At 36.8% G+C, this 21,082-nt stretch overlaps 1 protein-coding gene across 3 annotated transcripts in view; it reads left to right on the top strand.

The window, feature by feature from the left end:
* PLAA (phospholipase A2 activating protein) overlaps positions 1-10,414 on the top strand; it is a 35,888-nt gene extending 25,474 nt beyond the window's left edge. For 2 of the 3 annotated variants that reach the window (XM_059142814.1, XM_059142815.1), the window contains 4 exons: positions 3,073-3,141; positions 6,602-6,703; positions 8,084-8,248; positions 9,681-10,414. In XM_059142814.1, the coding sequence (XP_058998797.1) occupies positions 3,073-3,141; positions 6,602-6,703; positions 8,084-8,248; positions 9,681-10,246 (902 nt within the window). In that variant the 3' untranslated portion in view covers positions 10,247-10,414. Of the gene's footprint in view, positions 1-3,072; positions 3,142-6,601; positions 6,704-6,793; positions 6,913-8,083; positions 8,249-9,680 lie in introns of those variants that run through there. The other variant, XM_059142816.1, reaches the window with a different exon arrangement.
* The last annotated feature ends 10,668 nt before the right edge of the window (positions 10,415-21,082 follow it).

Raw genomic sequence — 21,082 nt, forward strand, 5'->3', positions numbered from 1 at the left:
GATAGACCTTGGTTCAAAATCTGGCTCTACCACTTACTTGCTATGAGAAGTTGGCAAGTTGCTTAACCTTTCTGAGCCTATTTTTTTTATCTGTGAAATTAGATAATAGGGGAACCCACCAACCAAGACACAGCATGAGTGGTATTACTGGCGAGATTCTACTGATCACAAGCAAAGAAGGAGCCATGTGAGTCCCTGATAACTGGATGAAGCCGTGCAGTCAAGAAGTCTGTTCAGGCATATTGTGCCTTAGCATGGAAGAACACAGTCCACCCAGGATTATTTCTTCTAGTCTGTGTTATTAATGGCCTTCATGAAGCCCTGGAAGTGTTGGTGTATTACTTCACAATGACTTTATTTACCAAGGTATGCATGCCTCGGCATCAACACTACTGGGAAAAAATTGCCAAGCTGGGACTTGAATGCAGCTGAAGAAGTCTCTGTTTTCAGAGTAGTTTTTGTCATATTTTATGATGCTGTTGTTGGATCATCAGCCAGAGTTCCTCGACAACATACCCAGTTTGGGAAGAGATTCTTGGCACTTAGAGTATTCACTGGCCTTGCCAACATAGATTTCTGTCTAAACCATAAATTGGACCAACACACAACCTTCGGTCACTACCATGAAGTTGTGAATCGCTCTCAGTGAGCTTCTTCTCTCCTGTGAATGAATTGGTGGCCCAGATGCCCTTAGCTGCACCCTGTGCATTGGTAACCAGTATGCTATAGTCACCGTCTATCAAGATCAAGCTAAATGTTATGATGGCACCATGGCTATTAAGGAAACCGTTGATGACATAATGCAATTCAAAAAGATATTAAGGATCTGAAGAGTAGATAAGGTGATGACTTATTCAAGACATAGTGATGCCCTGAAACTTAGAACAACGTAGTTCTCAGACCTCATTAGCAGCTTTTTCTTGGAACAGAAAGAAGCTTCAAGCAATACAACCAAATCAAGAGAACTCCTGAGGCCATCATCACTGGAGCATGTCTCACTATTGCACAATGTCAGTAACTCAGAAGATTCAGTGATTATGGAGATATGCAAGATAGCATACTAAACATCCAAGAGAATTGAGGAGTTACTAGGATAACTGAACTACACTATTATAAAAAATAGATAATAGTACCTACCATATTGAGATGTTATGAAAATTAAATGGTACAGTACATGTGAAGTTTTTAGCAAAATGCCTGGACTATATTTAAGTCTTCAGTATTTTTAGTATATATTCCCCCAATTTTACTAGTTGCACTGGGACAGAGTTTTTCCCATTCAGCTTATAGTTTAAGGTCAGTCTTTTTATTTTTTTTTTATAGATTTTATTTATTTATTTGACAGAAAGAGAGATCACAAGTAGGCAGAGAGATAGATTACAAGTAGGTAGAGAGAGAGATCACAAGTAGGCGGGCGTGGTGAGCAGAGAGGCTGATGCTGAGCTCGATCCCAGGACCCTGAGACCATGATCTGAGCCAAAGACAGAGGCTTAACCCACTGAGCCACCCAGGAGCTCCAAGGTCAATCTTAATTCTCTTTTCTCTTCCTTATATATGTGCTTCTCAAACTTCCAATGTCAGTTAGAATCACCTGGGTTGCTTGTTTAACTCATCATTAAGGTCCTTCCCACAGAGATAATTCTGATGCACTAGGTTGGTGAGGAGATAAAAATTACTCCTGCCCTGATCTCTCACCCATGGATGTTGATTAAATGTTCTTTGTTATTTGGTTTGCCATTAGTAATTTTAAAAGTACCTTATACGTTTTTAAAGTGAATCCAATTCAGAGAACCAATAGGCTGTTACGGGTGGGCTCTAGGAATCTGCACATTGAACAGGTGACTCTCACATGGTTGAAGAACTACATTTAGAAAAGTGTAGAATCATACTTTGCCTCATAATTAATGCCTTGGACAAGTTCTTCAGCTTTCTTCTAAAATACTGTTAATAATAATGGTATCTAATTGATATTTAAATGAGTATATAAATATAAGATGCTTAGCATGAGGGGCACCTGGGTGGAACAATCAGTTAAATAACCAGTTCTTGGTTTTAGCTCAGGTGGAGCTCTCTAGGTCAGGAGATCAAGCCCTGCCTCAGGCTCCATTCTGCTTGGTTTTCACTCTCCCTCTCCCTCTGCCCTTCCCCCTGCATGTGCCCACATGCACACACTCTCTTTTTCTCTCTCCTAGAAATAATAAATCTTTTTTAAAAAAGATGCATAGCATGCTACCTAGTATATTAGTAAAAACAAAAAAGCCTCTTATTCTCTTTTCTTCATTATTTTAATCTGTTTACATCTGCAGTTTTGGGGTTTTTTTCTTTTGTATTGTTTGCTTCTTCTATATGTGTTACAGTAGTTATACTAACTCCTGGATATTAAATTCAGAGGAGCTGGAAAAGTAGCTCATCTTCTTCCCATGAGGGCTGATCCAGGACTCTGAACATCTCCTAATCCTGCTGATTCTTTCTCTACACTGTTTTTTCATGTTCCTTTCTTTCCATTTTCAATGAGAATCCATAAGTAGGATCCCAAATATGAGACAGTGCTATTATCATAGCATCCCTAAATCTTATCTAGTCTCTTTTTTGCTTATGTATTAGCTAATCCTATTTCAGTAGAATAATGTTCACATTTTTTTATTGTTTTTAATTTTTTAAGGTTTTCTTTTTATGTAATCTCTGTACCCAGTGTGGGACTTAAACTTAGAACTCTAAGATCAAGACTCTAATGCCAGCCAGGCATCCCATGTTTACATTTCATTATGGAAACCTTTTAATTTCTTCTGTCCAATCCACTGATGCTTTTTCAATTCATTACTATCTATAATTATAATGTTTAAGTCATCTAATGTTTTATTTTGTAATTTGAGAATTACTTTTAAGACTAACATTTATCACCAACTATATGCCAGGTACTATTCTAAACAAATTCATAGCCCATTTATTATGTGTATAAATTCATTCTGAACTGTGACTCATATTGAAAATAAGTTACTCTGTGTAGAGAGGAACCTTTTGAACTTTAATTTGCAGTTACCTTTGCTTACTAGATGTGTCACTGTATTTCAGGTGGTGGTCGTTATGTGCCAGGGTCTGCCAATATGGGAACTACCATGGCTGGAGTTGATCCATTTACAGGTACACACTTGTCTACTTTTCAATTATTTTTCTTCTTTGTCTTCTTTTTTTCTTTTTTAGATTTTTAAAATTTACTGGAACTTTTGTTTAATGAAAGATTGAGAAATCTGGTATCTTTTTCTTGCTAGAGAACTTTTCATATAGTAGATCAAGACCAAATTTCTTGACCTGGCTTTTAGAGTATTCTCAGAATTGTGTCATACTGCACATTAGACTCATGTAGGAAGCTTAAAAAAACCTCATCTCCAGAGATGCTCACTGAGTCCATTGCTGCCCTGGTTTGCGGCCTTGGAAAGTGTAGTTTTCATAATCTTCCAGTGTGATTCTAATGTGTAGCCAGGATTAAAATCTGCTTTTCTGTCATAGGTCTGGTCTTCTCACCACCCTTACAAAACCTGAGGGTTGGTTTTTTTTTTGTTTTTGTTTTGCGTCTCTCCTTTGTTCATTTTTAATGTATTGAGAATGTTATTCAGGGGCGCCTGGGTGACGCAGTTGGTTAAGCATCTGTGTTAGGCTCAGGTCATGATCCCAGGGTCCTGGGATTGAGTCCTCAGGCTTCTTGCTCTGCCAGGAGCCTGCTTCTCCCTCAGCCTGCCACTCTCCCTGCTTGTGCTTCCTCTCTCTCTTTCTCTCTGTCAAAATAAATAAATAAAATATTTAAAAGAAAGAGAATGTTATTTACTGTGCTCCATGTTCTGTTTAAGAGGACCCAGAAAAAAATTTGCTGTTGTGATTTAGGCCTGTGCTATCTGGTCTTCTCCTGAGCAATTAACTTTTCTTTTTTATTCTTAGTATCTTGCCTAGAGTCTGACACATTTTACTTGTTCATCATGGTTGAATATAGGCAGACATGCTTCCCTCTTTTTGACTGTTAATAAAAGGCAGGACTAAATTTGTGGTTCACTTCTTGAAAGTTTGACACCTATCCTGTCTTGTGTTTTCCCTACTTAGTATTTTCCACAAGAGACTAATATATGTGGAACATAATATGTTCTTGACTATCATAAAATATATACTTGCAAACCAGCCCTCTAAGAACCAACTTGGTATGTGGTGATTTTTGTCAGCTCTTTTTTCATTGCCAAACTAACCTGAGTGGTGGTATTGAAGTATAACATAATGATTAAGATTGAGGACTCTGGAGTGAGAATGCTTAGATTCAAATCTCTGTTCCACTAATTTTTACCTATTTTGCCTTGAGCCAGTAATTCTGTTCCTGTACCTCTGTTTTTCCCATTTGTAAAGTTGAAGTAATATCTACCTCATGGAGTTGTTAAAAGAGTTTAGTAAAATTACAAAATGTATATAAAGCACTTTATACAAATAAATGTTTAGTAATTGTTAGATGTAGCTGTTATATTAGAAGAGTATGAAGTTAACCGTGCTTGCTGCCATTTTTCAGAAGTTAGAGTTTTTAATAGTTGAGTACATATGCTGGACTTTATATACGTTCGTCCACCTATTGTCATCTCTTACTTGGACAGATGAAGTAATGTCCTCCAGATTGCTCTCTACATGAGCCTGTGCAGCCAGTGATCATTTTACAGTCAAACTTCGTTTATACTCTCATTGATTGAAACCCTTTAATGGTTTCCCATTGAATATTTTTTCTTGGCCTCCTCTCTGCCTTTTTTCTACCCAGGCATACTGGCCTGTGTCAGGTTCTTGAGTATCCCGTTATTTTCTCAGGAGTTTGGTAGATGCTGTGCTGTTTTAGAATACTTGAGCCATTTGCTTTGTTATTTAGACCACAAATTATTGTTTGGCTTCTTTCTCTGTTTTCTTTTTTTAATTTAATTTTGGGATATAGTATTTATTAAATGATATTTCCTGGGCATTCACATATGCCCTCTGCTGGATCATGTACGCTATCATAAGCTCTCATTGCACTCTGTACTTTTCCTTCTTGTTTTATCTCATTGTTTGGACGGTATTTGATTTGCATTCTCCTTACCACAATGAGACTCTAATGACTAGGACTTCAGGCAATGTCTTTTAGCTCGTCTTTGATCACACCGATAAATATTTTATGCTTTTTAAGCAATTAAAATTAATTTTGTGTATTTATCTCATAACTTAATCTTTACCTATCTTATTCCTATTTCTGATGTATTCAGAAAATTTAAATGTTTAATACATTTTTTTTTAAAGATTTTATTTATTTATTTGACAGAGAGAGATCACAAGTAGGTAGAAAGGCAGGCAGAGAGAGAGAGGAGGAGGAAACAGGCTCCCTGCCGAGCAGAGAGCCCGATGTGGGACTCGATCCCAGGACCCTGAGATCATGACCTGAGCCGAAGGCAGCGGCTTAACCCACTGAGCCACCCAGGCGCCCTGTTTAATACATATTTTTGAAAAATATCTTAATTTTTACATTGGGACAAAAATAAGATTTGGAATGCAGATAAAATAAAAATTGGGTTTAAATTATGCTTTAATTGACTTTAGTCACTAAGTATTGTACTAAATTTTCATCCTGGGCCAGTTGTTTGTCAGACACTGCATTTTGGTCACTATAATAGGAACTTAGGAAGTAAAAATGCATAAAAGACTAGGACACTTCCCCTTTAGGAACCTACATCTTGGGGAGATTTATTAAAATGATCATATGGTCTTAGTCTTTCTGTGACTGACTGACTTCACATAGCATGATGTTCTCTAGCTCCATCCGTGCCATTGGAAATGGCAAGATTTCATTCTTTTATCTATGGCTGACTAATATTCCTTTGTATATATATATACCACATGTTCCATATGATTTCACTCATAATGTGGAATTTAAGAAATTCCACAAATGAGCAAAGAAGAAAAAGAGAGTCAAAGCAAGAAATAGACTCTTAACCAGAGAGAACAAACTGATGGTTACCAGAGGGGAGGCAGGTGTGGGTATGGGATAAACAGGTGATGGGGATTAAGGAATGTACTCATGATGAGCACCAGGTGATACATGGAAGTGATGGATCACTGTATTGTACACCTGAAACCAATATTACACTTTATGTTAACTAACTGGAATTTGAATAAAAACTTATAAAAATAAATAAATGATGGAGAAAATGACAATACCTGCTATCTCATTTGGAATAAGCAGTAAAAGTCATGAGAAGAAAGAGATCAATATGCCTTAAGATGGGAATGGAAGGTTTCATAATTGTGTATTCTTTGATCTTTTAAAACTGTTATTTAGATTGAATCTTAGAAGTATGAGGGATGTAGAGAATATGAAATGGAAAGGCTTTTGTTTTACATTTAAGCTCCCAGTCCAAAAACTAAAATTTATTATATCAACAAATATAATCCATTTGTAAAATCTTATGATTTTCTTTTTTCTGAGTTTGTTTTATTGCATGCACTGAGTAGTTACATATCTCAATAATTGTGAAAACAAAGTCCTGCAATTAGAAGAATCTCAGTTTTGTCTGGTCCTTACGATTTTAATCATCTTCTGTTCTGTAAATAGGGAATAGTGCCTACCGGTCAGCTGCATCTAGAACAGTGAATATTTATTTCCCTAAAAAAGAGGCTCTCACTTTTGACCAGGCAAACCCTACACAAATATTAGGTAAGTGCATTTTAATTAAATAGTTTTCTCACATATCCATAGACTCTTTGCAGTGCACTCAAGACTGTTTCTCCTCCTCACATGAGCTAGGAACTGGGTGCTTACATGATAGAGACTTCTGTTGTGGGATTACAAAACTGCGTCGACTGCAAATACACAGTCTGATAATGGACCCTTAATACTTGCAAGAAGCCTTATACAAATATAAGGTAAATGCTTTATGATGATTTTAATGAAAAAAAAAAAAAACTGAAAGGGAAAAATATAAATCCCATTCCCTGAGATCTTAATGTTTTCAGGAAAAAAAAAAATAATGAAGACAAATAAGTAAAGCGTTTGAACAATAAAAATTTTCTCTTAAAAAAATTAGTTGCCCTTAGAAATAATAATAAAAGGCTGTTCAAATTGTCCATTAAAATGAAACTGCTCAGTTGACTTTAAAATGCTTTTTCTGTTAACTTGTTTCTCTCAAAACAAAATGGCAGGTGCTTTTTGGACTGATAATACTAGCTCTGTTTGCCACTACTACTTCATGAGAATTGAGATAAGATAACATATACATCTCAATATAAAATAGGGGGGTTTTGGTCAGAATGAACCTTTATACTGTCTTTATAAAAATCATTCATAAGGGGTTCCTGGGTGGCTCAGTCCATTAAGCTTCTGACTCTTGATTTTGGCTTAGGCCGTGATCTCGGGGTTAGGAGATTGAGCCTAATGTCGGGCTCCACACTCAGCAAGGAGTTTGCTTGAGGTTCTCTCTCTCCCCTGCCCCTGGTCTCTTACACTCACTCTAAAATAAATAAATAAATCCTTTAAAAAAATTGTTTCATGAAATGTGAATATGGTAACAAAAGACAGTATTTCCATCAAATATGTTTTTAAAGTAATGTAATGTCAAAAGCACATATGGAACTAAGTGAATAAATTAAATATTATAAATAGACATTTAGCTCTTCAGTTAATTCATTAACAATCATAGACGTTGACATAAGTTAGCTAAGAGCTATTATAAATTTTTTCTTTGAGAGGATTGACTTGACTTAGACTTGGGTATAATGACATGATGTTGCTTTGAAAACCATAAAGTTCCAAGTTTGATCTACTTTAAAACTTACGTAAAGCAGAAAGTTTCATAAGATCCTAGAAAATAAAAGTAAAATAAAAATCATCACAGTAACCTTTCTTTTCTTTATTGTGCTCAACGAATAACGTTCATAGGCCTTATCCTTATTGTATGGTATTTGATAATTGCCCTGAAAAGTCTTACCTTCCCCGTGGTATATGGTGGAATACTCTTACTGAAAATTTTGACATTTTTATATTACATTTGGTTAATTATAGTTAGGAGAATTTTAAAAGTTTGGATTTGGGTTCTAGGTAAACTGAAGGAACTTAATGGAACTGCACCTGAAGAGAAAAAGTTAACTGAGGATGACTTGATACTTCTTGAAAAGATACTGTCTCTCATATGTAATAGTTCTTCAGAAAAACCCACAGCCCAGCAACTTCAGATTTTGTGGAAAGCTATTAACTGGCCTGAAGGTATGGAAACAGTCTTTAAAATGTAATTAAAAAGCAGTAAGTATATCTTTTCATTTCTATCAGTATTACTGGTATTTCCAGATTGAGTAAAAGTAACCCTGGGTAGTTGTAATTCAGTCTTGATTTGGTCTTATGCCTTACGAGAATCTGAATGGAACGTAATGAACCCCATCCATGTACCATTTCATCCATTTCAGAGCTTTTCTGGATCCCCTGCAAACCACCCAGGAACGTTTTGTAACCTATTAACCCAGGTTATGAATGTCGGCTATAATTATTTTTTTAACTCACTTAAGTCTTTTTAAATTCCAAAAGTGTCCTCTCCCTTATTATTACTTTTTCATGCTATTTATTAGAGAAAAAAAATCATATGTCCTGCTTAATATCCCATATTGTGAATTTGGCAGATCACTTAATATGTTCCACTGTCTCTATAGTTCCTGCTAGACGTAAGTAGATTCTGGTTCAACAGATTTTTTTTAGGTGAATGTCCTTTATAAATGATGCTGCATACTACCTTTTTTTTTTTTTTTAAAGATTTTATTTACTTATTAGACAGAGAGAGAGGGGGAAGCAGGCTCCCTGCTGAGCAGAGAGCCCGATGTGGGGCTCGATCCCAGAACCCTGAGATCATGACCCGAGCCGAAAGCAGAGGCTTTAACCCGCTGAGCCACCCAGGCACCCCTGCATACTACCTTTATATCACAGGGCACATAATTTCTGGATTCCTTACTTTTAGTATGCTAAGATTATAGAGTGCATTCATTCAGATGGTGTCTGCCCAGTCCTTGGAATCTAAAGCCCTCCACCAACCTGTAACATCCTATTAGCATTTGTCCACTGGAATTCTATTAAAAAAAACTTCCCCTCTAGGGACACCTGGGTGGCTCAGTCGGTTAAGTATCTGACTCTTAATTTCAGCTCAGGTCATGATCTTGGGATTGTGAGATAGATCTAGCCCCTGCACTAGCCCCTAATTGGACTCTACAGTAGGTGTGGAGCCTGCTTAAGATTTTTCCTTCTCCTTCCCTGCACCTCCCAACTCACTTCCAGTCATGTGTGCACTTTCTTTCTCTCTTCAAAAAAAAAAAAAAAGCTTCCCTTCTTCAACTCTTTGGTCTTTTTAAAAGCAAGGTCCCATCCCATTCATTCCACAAAGATTTAGTGAATACTCAGTATGTATCAGGCTAGATAATAATCCATTTAAATTAAATTATCTTTAAAGCATATATGATCTTGTAGCAATAAATCCAGTCTCTATAAATAAGAAAAATTAATTAACAAAAGTTTAGGAATATATGTCTTTTGTAATGGTTTTTAACATTTTCTGAAATTGTTGTGCATTAATGAAATAAAGATTTTTAAAACTGAGTAACAGTCATAGAAATTTTCTGGGTTTTTATAAACATTAATGAATTTTTCTTTTTAATAGATATTGTCTTTCCTGCACTTGACATTCTTCGGTTATCAATTAAACATCCCAGTGTGAATGAGAACTTCTGCAATGAAAAGGAAGGGGCTCAGTTCAGCAGTCATCTTATCAGTCTTCTGAACCCTAAAGGAAAGCCAGCAAACCAGCTGCTTGCTCTGAGGACTTTTTGCAACTGTTTTGTTGGCCAGGCAGGACAAAAGCTCATGATGTCCCAGAGGGAATCACTAATGTCTCATGCAATAGAACTGAAATCAGGGAGCAATAAGAACATTCACATTGCTCTGGCTACATTGACCCTGAACTATTCTGTTTGTTTTCATAAAGACCATAACATTGAAGGGAAAGCTCAATGCTTGTCAGTAATTAGCACAGTCTTGGAAGTTGTACAAGACCTAGAAGCCACTTTTAGACTGCTTGTGGCTCTTGGGACACTTATCAGTGATGATTTAAATGCTGTACAGTTAGCCAAGTCTTTAGGTGTTGATTCTCAAATAAAGAAATATGCCTCAGTATCAGAACCAGCTAAAGTAAGTGAATGCTGTAGACTTATCCTAAATTTACTGTAACAATGGAGATGTGGCTGAGATTTTAAATTGATTAGTGTTTTTTCTCACATTTTACATGACTGATTACAGATGATAAAAAAAAAAGGCTGTGGATTAAGTAAAATTTCAGATCTTGTAAAGTGGGGGTAAGAGGAGACAAAGAAGAAATAAAATTTTTGCACTGATGAACTGTGAGATTTTCCTGTGTGATGTGGGTAAGTTTTCAGGAGTTTAGAAACAAATTAAGAATGAGCTAAAATCAGCAAGAACACAACTGCCACAGTGGCATAATGGCCATACCTTTGCCACATAAGAACTTTTTTATTTATATAATCTGCTTTTACTACTTATATACCCCCAAATGTTACTTGTCCGTGGTTGACTTTTATTTAACTACTGCTGTACTCATTTTTATTGCTGATTCTTTTAACAGCATATATTTCAAGGCCTTATTTTGATAAGTACTTTGGAATTTTCAAAAATTAAATTTTGTTATAAATTATTCCATATATTGAAAAGATATAAAATAATTTCTTCATTTAAGTTACTTGTAAATAGAAATTATATTTGTTTGATGGCTCATTTGTAGATGAAAGAAAAGCAACGGACTAAGCTGTATTAGGTTGTATATCAATTCAGAAAGATAAGATCCCAAATTAACTCCCAAGTTTATGATCCAATTTCTTTGACCCCTCCCTATTTGAGGTAACTTCATTATTCATTCTAGTTTTGATACTAGTTTATTTTTGGTCATTTCTATTGGTCTCAAAGGGAATTTGGAATGTGTTGAATTTTATCAAGCAACTGTGTAAGCAATAACAATGTTACTGGCAAGTCCAGATCCTATCATGTAAAACTAGTATTTTTGAGCTCCTAACATGGTCTGGGCACGGGGCTAACCACTTTGATATTTAATTTCCAAAAACCCTTAGATGAAGGGTGATGGTGTCTCTGTTTTCAGAAGTAAATATAATGGGAGGAATCATAATGGGAGAAAAAAGTGCATACCATACTACTAGAGAGAGGCATCACAAATTTATCTCTGAACATCCTAGCAATTAACACAAAGGAGAAACCAGCACTTTAATTATGTAATTTAATGTGTTTATGAGAACTTGAGTTTCTTAAGAGAAGCATAACTATTCCTATTTTTTAAAGTGGGAAAGATCTTTTCACAAAGAGGACTTTGCATAAAATAGTGGCAGCATTCTCAACATTTATAGTATACAAAACCATCAGTTTACTGGCTTAATGATAAATTGCAAAGAACAATTCTTCCCTAATAAGAAAGGAAAGATTTTTGACTATTGTATTGATTCAAGGAAAAACTTGGAATATCAAAAAAGAATGGGCAAAATAGAGGGAATGTGTATTTTGCTGAGTATTAAATTGCAACTCTGTGATGTGTACTCAGACTTTAAAAATTCTGTTGGCTGGCTCCATTAGGAACCTTTGCTTTACTTTTTGTTGAATTGGGATTTAGATGGTTAAGTCAAAATTAAGTGGAAAAGTTAAGAGTTTAACCCAGGTCAGCCTGGTTCCATTGCAATATACTGCTTTCTTGTGAACATGTCCATTCTAGCATGCAGTCTTAAGTACAGACAATTTATCTACATATTTTGAAATACTAGGTAGGACCTCTGAATGATGGGAGGACATTAAGAACATGAGTTCATTCTTCAAATTGTAAGGCATGGCAAATTGTAAACACTGTTTGCTTCTTATAGTATACAAGTCTTTACAACAACTTTATAATATCAGTATTTCATGTTTATTAAAAAAATTATAAAATACAATTTATCTAAAGAAAAAAGATAATCCCACTTGAGAAATAAGTGTTATATGATGGTTTTGTGATATTTTAAAGCCTTTTGCAGTTTTTTTCCCCATGGTTCCCTTAATATTTTTTTGTGAATATAAAAACATATATTCATCAAATATAACACACATCAAATAAAAATTACCTGTAATCCCACCACCCAGAGAGAACCATTCTTAATGTCTTGTGGCATATTAGTAGGTATGTAAACATGTTTTTTTTAGAGACTGTGTGATACACATTGTTCAATAACCTGATTTTTTAAACTTGACATACAGTATGCGTATCTCCACCTTAATAAATACAGTACATTATATGGATATATCCATTTCCTATTATCCAATATTGTTTTAAATTTCCAGCCATCAAGCAGACTCAAACAAATATCCTAAGTGTCTTACTAGTTCCTTGGGCTACATTTTACACATGGAATTGGTGGGCCAAATGAATACACATTCTTTAGACTTGATACACACTGTCAAGTCCCCTACAGTGGTAAAAGTATTGGAGTTAATGTCCATATTGCATTTGAAAGACAGTTGCCTGCAAAAGACATCCTATTGTCTTGATTTCAGAACTATTATCCTCCATCCGGCATCACATTTTTTAAATGCCCATGCTTCTGTTGTGATCCCCCCACTCCCCTGCTCTAATTTTGCTACTGCCAGCCCATGGGAGTTGCAGTTTATGACTAAATAGCAATGCAGTGATATTTTAACCTACCTCATGTTCCTTTTAAATGCGGAAGAAGCATAGCTAAAAACAGATTTTTCACAAATTCTGGGGATGAGACTAGGACATAGCTTCCTTAGCAGTTATCACTGTGTATCTATGGTTATTTTGTTAAGAAATGATAAAATGTATAGAGGGTCATTTGTGATGTATCCTACTTCCTAAAGGTCTTGAGATATAAATTACTTGAGATTAAGAAATGTTACTCTGTTTTTTAAGAAGTAATTTTTAAAAATAATTTATAATCTAATTTCTAGTATATTTTTCTGTAGAAAATTATACACAGGGTGTTAGTCTATTTGGGCTGCTACAATGAAAATACCATAGATTGGATGGTTTAAAAACGAACATTTATTCCTCACCATTCTGGAGGCCAGAAAATCCAAAATGAAGGTGCTGGCACATTCACTGTTTGATGAGGGCTGTTACGTGGCAGAAGGAGGAATCCTCCCAGAGAGGATTCCACCCTTATGACTGAATTATCTCCCAAAGGCCCCATTATGTTGGGGGTTACATTTCAAAGTACTGAATTGAGGGGGTGACACATTCTGTCTATAGTACACAGTGCAGTTGTGATTAAAGATAGAATATGAAGATTTTTTCATTTAACATCATCATTCCATGTGGTTTTCTTCAGTTTTTTTAATGAAAATGTTCATATGTACAGAAGAGTTCAAAGAGTACAGTGAACGCTCATTGACTTGCCAATTAAGTTCTACAGTTGTTAACATTCTGCCATATTGGCTTTATTTCTACTATTGAAATTGCAGATAACACACTTACCAACTAAATACTTCAATATGTAAATAAATAAATACTTCAATATGTATCTTCTAAGAATAAGGACATTTGAAAGAATATTCATATAACTATCACTGTATTTAAGAGAATCAGTAATTTCATAATAACTAATACCTAGTCCATCTCAAATTTCCTTATTTTCTCATAATACCTTTTATCACTTTTTTAAAAGGATCTAATATGAATAATCAGATTTATGTATTGTATCTGGTTACATGTCTCTGGTCTCAACCTAGAACAGTTTCTCCTTTTTATTTTCAATATCATTGAAGTGTCCATGCATTCCAGAATGCAAGGTACCCCAATTTTATATTTGTAAAACATTTCTGTAACTTTTCTGTATTAATTACCCCAAAAGTAAAGTGGCTTAGAACAACACACATATACTATCTGAAATAGTCTGGGAGTGAAGGGTCCTGCCCCAGCTCAGCAGGATCCTCTGTTTCTTCGTTCACATGAGGCTACTATGAATGGTATCAGCCAGGGCTGAGGGCTGGCTCATTTGAGAGCTTGACCTGGGAAGGATGCATTTTCGAGCTCACTTACATGGTTAGTGTTCAGTTCTTTTCTAGTTGTTAGATTAAGGACTTAAAATCCTAGTTGGCTATTGGCTGGAGGTGGCCCTCAGTTTTTTTGTTCAGTTCTTTTCTAGTTGTTAGATTAAGGACTTAAAAATCCTAATTGGCTATTGGCTGGAGGTGGCCCTCAGTTTTTTTGTTTTGTTTTGTTTTAAGAATATTTTCCAGGGGCACCTGCATGGCTCAGTCTGCCTTTGGCTCAGGGCATGATCCCAGGGTCCTTGGATCAGGCCTGCATTGGGCTCTCCGCTCGACGGGGAGCCTGCTTCTCCCTTTGCCCCTCCCCCCAACTCCTGCTTGTATTATTTCTCTGAAACACATAAAATATTTTTTTAAAAATTTGAAAAATGTTTTCCCTCATTTATTATTTTATTTTTATTATTTATTTTTTAGAGTGGGGAGGGACAGGAAGAGGGAAAGAGAAAATCTTAAGCAGGCTCCATGCCAAGTGTGGAGCCCTATGTGAGGCTTGATCTCACGACCCTGGGATCATGACTGGAACCTAAAGCAAGAGTCAGACACTTTAACTGAGCCACCCAGGCTCCCCTGCCCTCAGTTTTTTGTTTTTTCAGCTTTTCATCATGGCAAGTGGTTTCATCAAAGCCAGCAAGGGAGAGTCTGCTAGCAGAACCAAAGTCAGAATTTTTATAGTCTAACCACAAACATGCCACCCCCTTAACATCAAGATATTCTATTGATTGGAAGTGAATTACTCAAGGAGAGTGGATTATACAGGCTGTGAATATCAGGAAATGATCACTGGGAGCCGCCTTAGAATTTGCCTGCCATACCTATTTCCTATAAACTAAAAGCTAAATCCAAAGATTTGGTTAGATTAAAATATTGTCGCAAGAATACTTAATAGGTGTGTGTCCTTTTTTTTTTTTACTTGATTGCATCTTATCTGTGCTTCCTTAGAGTTTATGTTCTACTTAGCAATAATTAAAGGAGGTCAGGAGGACAGAACGGTGTAACTGGCCTACTGACCATCTTCACAGAGACAGGTGAATATTTTTTAAAAAGTTTTTTCATTCTATATTTTATTTTTCTAAGTGATAATCAGATTTTGGTGCTTGTTTTCTGGAGGTACTAAGATCCAAGTCAGATGTGGAGGATTTTTGACTTGGAGGGCAACAAGTAAACCACTTTGATGCTTCTCATGGAGGAAAAGAGTCTTTAGAATACAGTGAGTAATGAAAGCTTTAAAGAGGAGAATGCCAACTAATGTCCTTCTGTAAAGTTGGTGGCTGATACTGGTCCTAGGCCTAATAAGAGATTCTGAGACTTAAAACTTGAATCTTGGGACTCCTGAACACACTGTTATAAATCAGAAAAGTAAAACATTCAAATGGCAATGATACTTCAGTCAGATGTAAAGGCGTATGATATAGCAATGCTTACACAATTGTTTGTAACTGAATATAAACCAACCCAGTTAAGTAACATTGCAAAAAACAAAAATTTAAGTAAATTATAGCATGCATTAAATAATTACTTTATATTAGTTTCAGGTTTATCCTCATCCCTATGTGGTAAGTACTGTTAGTAATTTTATAAGTTGAAGAAACTGAAAGAGGTCAAGTAACAAGTCACCAGTAACAAAACAATGGAGAATAGTATTTAATAAATGATGTTGGCAAAGCTGGTTATCAACATGAAAAATAGGAATTTGCGGTAGCCACTTCACTTCATTATAACAGCAACTATGGCTAGTAGTGGCATGTATGCTTCATACATAGAACAGAAGGTTGCCTAAAATAAGCTCTCAAACAAATTTCATTTTTGTGTCTCCAAAGGAGCTAAAAAATTCAATAAATGTTTACATATTTGTACATCATTTAAAATTTTCAATAGTAAGAGAACCCGTGAAAGAGTACTTGCTTTGAGGTTAAAAAGGCATACATCTCAATGGCATTTTGTTATTGAATTAAGTCAAGATGCTTGATCTCAGCTCAGTTTAATCAAAGGTACATTGGGATTTTATAAAGTGGAAGAATAAAATATGTGAAATGTCTGCCACATAATGAGTACTTACCAAGCATTGCTTTCACAGATAATACAAGGCTACCATCTTCTTTAACAATAAAAAGTCACTGCTTGGGATGCCTGGGTGGCTAGTTGGTTAAGCAGCTGCCTTCAGCTCAGGTCATGATCCCAGCGTCCTGGGATCGAGTAGTCCCACATCGGGCTCCTTGCTTGGCAGGAAGCCTGCTTCTCCCTCTGCCTCTGCCTGCCACTCTGTCTGCCTGTGCTCGTTCTCGCTCCTCTCTTTCTGACAAATAAATAAATAAAATCTTAAAAAAAAAAAAAAAGTCACTGCTTTATACAAAGGACATTTAGAAGAGAAAAAAAGCATTTCATTTTATTGCTACTGGGAGAAAAAATGCCCATGGGTGGGGGTATCAAAATCCTGATGCTGTTTTGCAAAGTTTGTTGTTTGGAACTTTGAACACAAATATCCTTACACTTTATTTAAACTTTCTATAATGCCACAAAACCTCGCTATGAAATATTAAGGTGTTTCTGTTGGAATTTAAGAATTATCTGCCCAGGGGTGCCTGGGTGGCTCAGTGGGTTAAAGCCTCTGCCTTCAGCTCAGGTCGTGATCCCGGGGTCCTGGGATCAAGCCCCACATCGGGCTCTCTGCTCGGCAGAGAGCCTGCTTCTCTCTCTCTTTGCCTGCCTCTCTGCCTACTTGTGATCTCTGTCAAATAAATAAATAAAATCTTCAAAAAAAAAAAAAAAAGAATTATATCTGCCCATACTACTGCCCATGACACTGAATAGTGACTCGGGCAACATGAAGCTGGTGTTGAAGACCCTTCTCATGGCTGGCAGAGAAATACAGAAAAGGAAAAGTGCGTTATCAGTTAACTATAGCCACCATAGTACTGTTCAACAACTAACAACAACAATGCCATTAATTTACCTAAGAAGGGGCACCTGGGTGGCTCAGTGGGTTAAAGCCTCTGCCTTCGGCTCAGGTCATGATCTCAGCGGTCCTGGGGATCTAGTCCTGCATCAGGCTCTCTGCTCAGCAGGGAACCTGCTTCCTCCTCTCTGCCTGCCTCTTTGCCTCTGTGCCTACTCTTTCTCTATCAAATAAATAAATAAAAATCTTTTTAAAAAATTACCTAAGAAGTTACAAGGTTAGAGGTTGCTGATCCTGATTGGGCTCATTCATGTCTGTAAGTTGGAGGAGGACTCTGCTCTAGGCTAGGCTTGACTCTTTGCTTTAGCTGGGCAGCTGAGCTCTATTTGTCTCTTATCTCTCTCCTGGGACCAGTTTGCCAACCTGATTATATCATTTTCCTGGTGATGGTGGAAGCACAAGAGTGAACCATCACAAGTTTGTTTGTTTTTTGTTGTTCTGTTTATTTTTTAAGTAGGATCCAAGCCTAAAGTGGGGCTTGAACTCATGACTCTGAGATCAAGAGCTGTATGCTCTACTGACTGAGCCAGCCAGGTACCCTATTTTTGTTTTTTAAAGATTTTATTTATTTATTTGAAACAAAGAGAGAGAGCAAACACAAGCAGGGAGGAGGGTCAGAGGGAGAAGCAGACTCTCCACCAAGCAGGGAGCCTGATGCGGGGGTTGATCCCAGAACCCTGAGATCATGACCTGAGCTAAAGGCAGACGCTTAACCAACTGAGCCACCCAAGAGCCCCTGTTTTTGTTTTTTGGGGGGATTTGTTTTTGACACTTTTCTTGCTACACATCTGCTAACATCCCGTTGGCCAAATTAAGTCATATGGTCAACTCCAAAAGCAGAGAATTATGTGTCTTGCCTCAAGTGGAAGGACACTGCCAAATTACATAGCAAAGAGCATGAATACAGGGAGAGGTGAAGAAACGGGGCCCTTAATGCAATTTACGAGAGGTGATTTGAAAAGAAGCTCTGTATGAATCCTGAACTTCTCAGTTCAGAATTTAACACTGCATCTCTAGCACGTGCCACACACTGTATTAGGTGGTGACATTACAAGGATATATAATACACAGCCTCTGTTCATTAGAACTAACAGTGTATTGGAGAAGATACAGGACAGAAACCAGAGCAACTTAATAAAAGAGAAGAGAATTGTTGGCTCACTGATATGAAAATGACAGTAATAGGACTTTGTGTCTTGTTTCAGTAAGTATCTTTTGTTGACCTTCACAAGAGAGAGAATATGACAACTAGAGGTAATTTCCTTAGGTTCATTTAAGTGGAAGGCTGAATTGCTCACCTAGTGTCTATTTATAAATTCCAAAGACGTACTGATTGGCCCTAGCGTTAGTACATACATATCCCAGGCTGATCTTTGTGATCAATGTTGAGTGAGTTGCTGAAGAGCAGTTACAAAAAGGGCATGTAAATTCCAATCTCTGTCCACCCTCCCCTGTATTTGTTCCAGGACAGAAAAGCAGTCCTGCATTCATTTGCTGAGCTTTAAATCTGTAACAGTGTTCAATGCTGGGTCTCTTCAGCTCTATAATATTATGTTGAACATATGAAACTGTCAACATTCAATCAGTTTTGACCTCCAAAAAAGGTAATTTCACATGGTTTAACCTAAATAGACAATGACATCTGACTTTAAGCCAAACACCCTCGTGATATGTCTATGACATGTTCCCACCCTGAGTCAAAGTCCCTGTCCCTGTCCCTGCCATGCAAACATGGCAGAGCTCCATGTAGAACTATCTAGTTTCTGTTAGAAAGCTATTTGCAACTATAGCTCCAAAGCCCATGTGACTGCCAGGTTACAGCAGCAACTGAGTCCCTCTAGCTAAATCTCTCCGCCACGTGATGAAGGAACACTGAACTATTCCCAGAAAAGCTCCTACTGACCTCCTTTAATTAAGGAATTTCTGGCCATTAATTTCACTGGGTACTTTTACTCTCATAATTTACTGAGGTCATATAATCCTGGATAAGTCTGGTTCTCCATCTGAAACTATGTTTCACTCATTTATGCAACAAATTTTTTATTAAGAACCAACTATGAGAAATATTTTATTAAGGGCACTTGGGTAGTGGGAATAGAGAAGTGAATAACACAAAGTCATTGCTTTCATGGTGCTTATATTCAAGTGAAAGGACACAAACAGATGCGTGTGTAGTGGTGTTAAGAGCAGCACTAAAAAAATAAAGCAGAGTAAGAAGAACACTGAATGCCAGAGTGAGGATGGAAGAATATTGTGGGGTTTTTTGTTTGTCTGTTTGTTTGCTTCTCCCTACTAGAATATAAGCTAATGAAGGCGTGGGTTTTGTCTATTTTGTACTCATCATCAGAGGTCAAACAATGCCTTTGTATTCTAGAACAAGAATATGGAAGAGTGGACAAAGAGTGGGATTCATCTGCGAAATGGGTAAATTCTTCAGCTATCTAGTTGGCAGTTCCCTGGCTTCTGTTCCAGCCAAAGAAATATCAGAACTGTTGGTCAGGTTGCTATAGAATGAGGTAGAAACCAAGAAGCTTCTCAACTGATTTTATAAGAGAAAAATATGCACCCAGGAATTAATATGCAACTAGTTTTATCCAGGCTAATACATACCATCTTAGGTTTATTTCAGTCATCACAAGCTGTCATAACAAAATGTCACAGACTGGGTGGCTTAAGCTGCAGAAATGTATTTTCTCACAGTTCTTGAGACTAGGAGTCCCAAGATCAAGGTGCAGTCAACGTTGATCTCTGATGAGATCTCTCTAGTTTGTAGACAGCTGGTTCGGTTCCCTTTTCACACTAACGTTTCCTCTGTGTGCTCGCGCGGGGGGAGGGTGGGGCTGGAGGAAAGGACGGAAGGGTGGAAGGAGACCAGGGAGAGGGAGAAAGAGATCTTTAGTATCTCTTCAAGGACACCAGTTTTGTTTTACCTTATTAGAGCCTCAACCCTCGTGACTTCATTTAACTTTAATTATGTTCTTAAAGGCCCTATCTCCAAGTATAGACATATTTGAGGTTAGGACTTTAATATATAAATGGGGGAGCACAATTCACCCCACAACAAGGTTACAAACATTATATGTTATTAATTTTATGTGCTTATTCTGTCTATGAACATAATACTTTCAATCCTTTCAGGTGTGATACTTAATGAGGCCAATACAAAACATCCAAGAGTATAATATGCTCAGTCTCAGCATTTATCTTAGAAGGCAATACTAAGGGTGGAGCCAGGGGGTAGAAACAGAGGTTTTCACAGGGCTGTAATTACCCATGCATCTGGTTTGTTTTACACATTTATTAAATAGTTGTTGAACGGCTGAGATAGGTAGGAGATGTGGAGATTGATGAATCATTACATTATTCAGCTGAAACTAATATGACACTGTACATTAATTATACTTGAATTAAAATCTAGTTAAAACTCTATTATACACTAGAAAAAAATTTAAGGTTTCAGTGTACAGGTGACATTTTATATTAGCTTCATCTTTCTTCAAAGAAATCTGGTTAACTAGGACGAGAAAAATAATGTGCAGTGCACCTGGATGACTCAGTTAAGCATCTGCCCCTGGCTCAGGCCATGATCCCAGGGTCCTGATATGAATCCCTGTGTCATGGAGCTTCTCCCTCTTAGTCTACACCTGCTCGTGTGCTCACTCACTCACTTTCTCAAAGAAATAAATGAAATCTTAGGAAAAAAGAAAAAGAGAGAGCTCATAAATTTGTTTCAGGGGGACAAAATGCCATAAAGAAACGAATAATTTTTTTAAAGCTGTTCATAGCTGCATTATTGTGAAATGTAACAGTTTGGCAACAGCTAATGCCAGCATTCAAGTATTAAATAAATTGAGAAAGAATATGGTGAAATACTAGACCCAAGTGCCTTTAGAAGTGAAATGGAAACATGCCTAAAAACTAGTGTTAATGGGGAAAAACAAAGAAGCACAAAAGCCTACTTCTGTGTAATTCCCTAAAATACACTTCAAAAAATG

This window comes from Mustela lutreola, chromosome 12 (assembly GCF_030435805.1).
Source record: "Mustela lutreola isolate mMusLut2 chromosome 12, mMusLut2.pri, whole genome shotgun sequence".
Classification (NCBI taxonomy): domain Eukaryota; kingdom Metazoa; phylum Chordata; class Mammalia; order Carnivora; family Mustelidae; genus Mustela; species Mustela lutreola.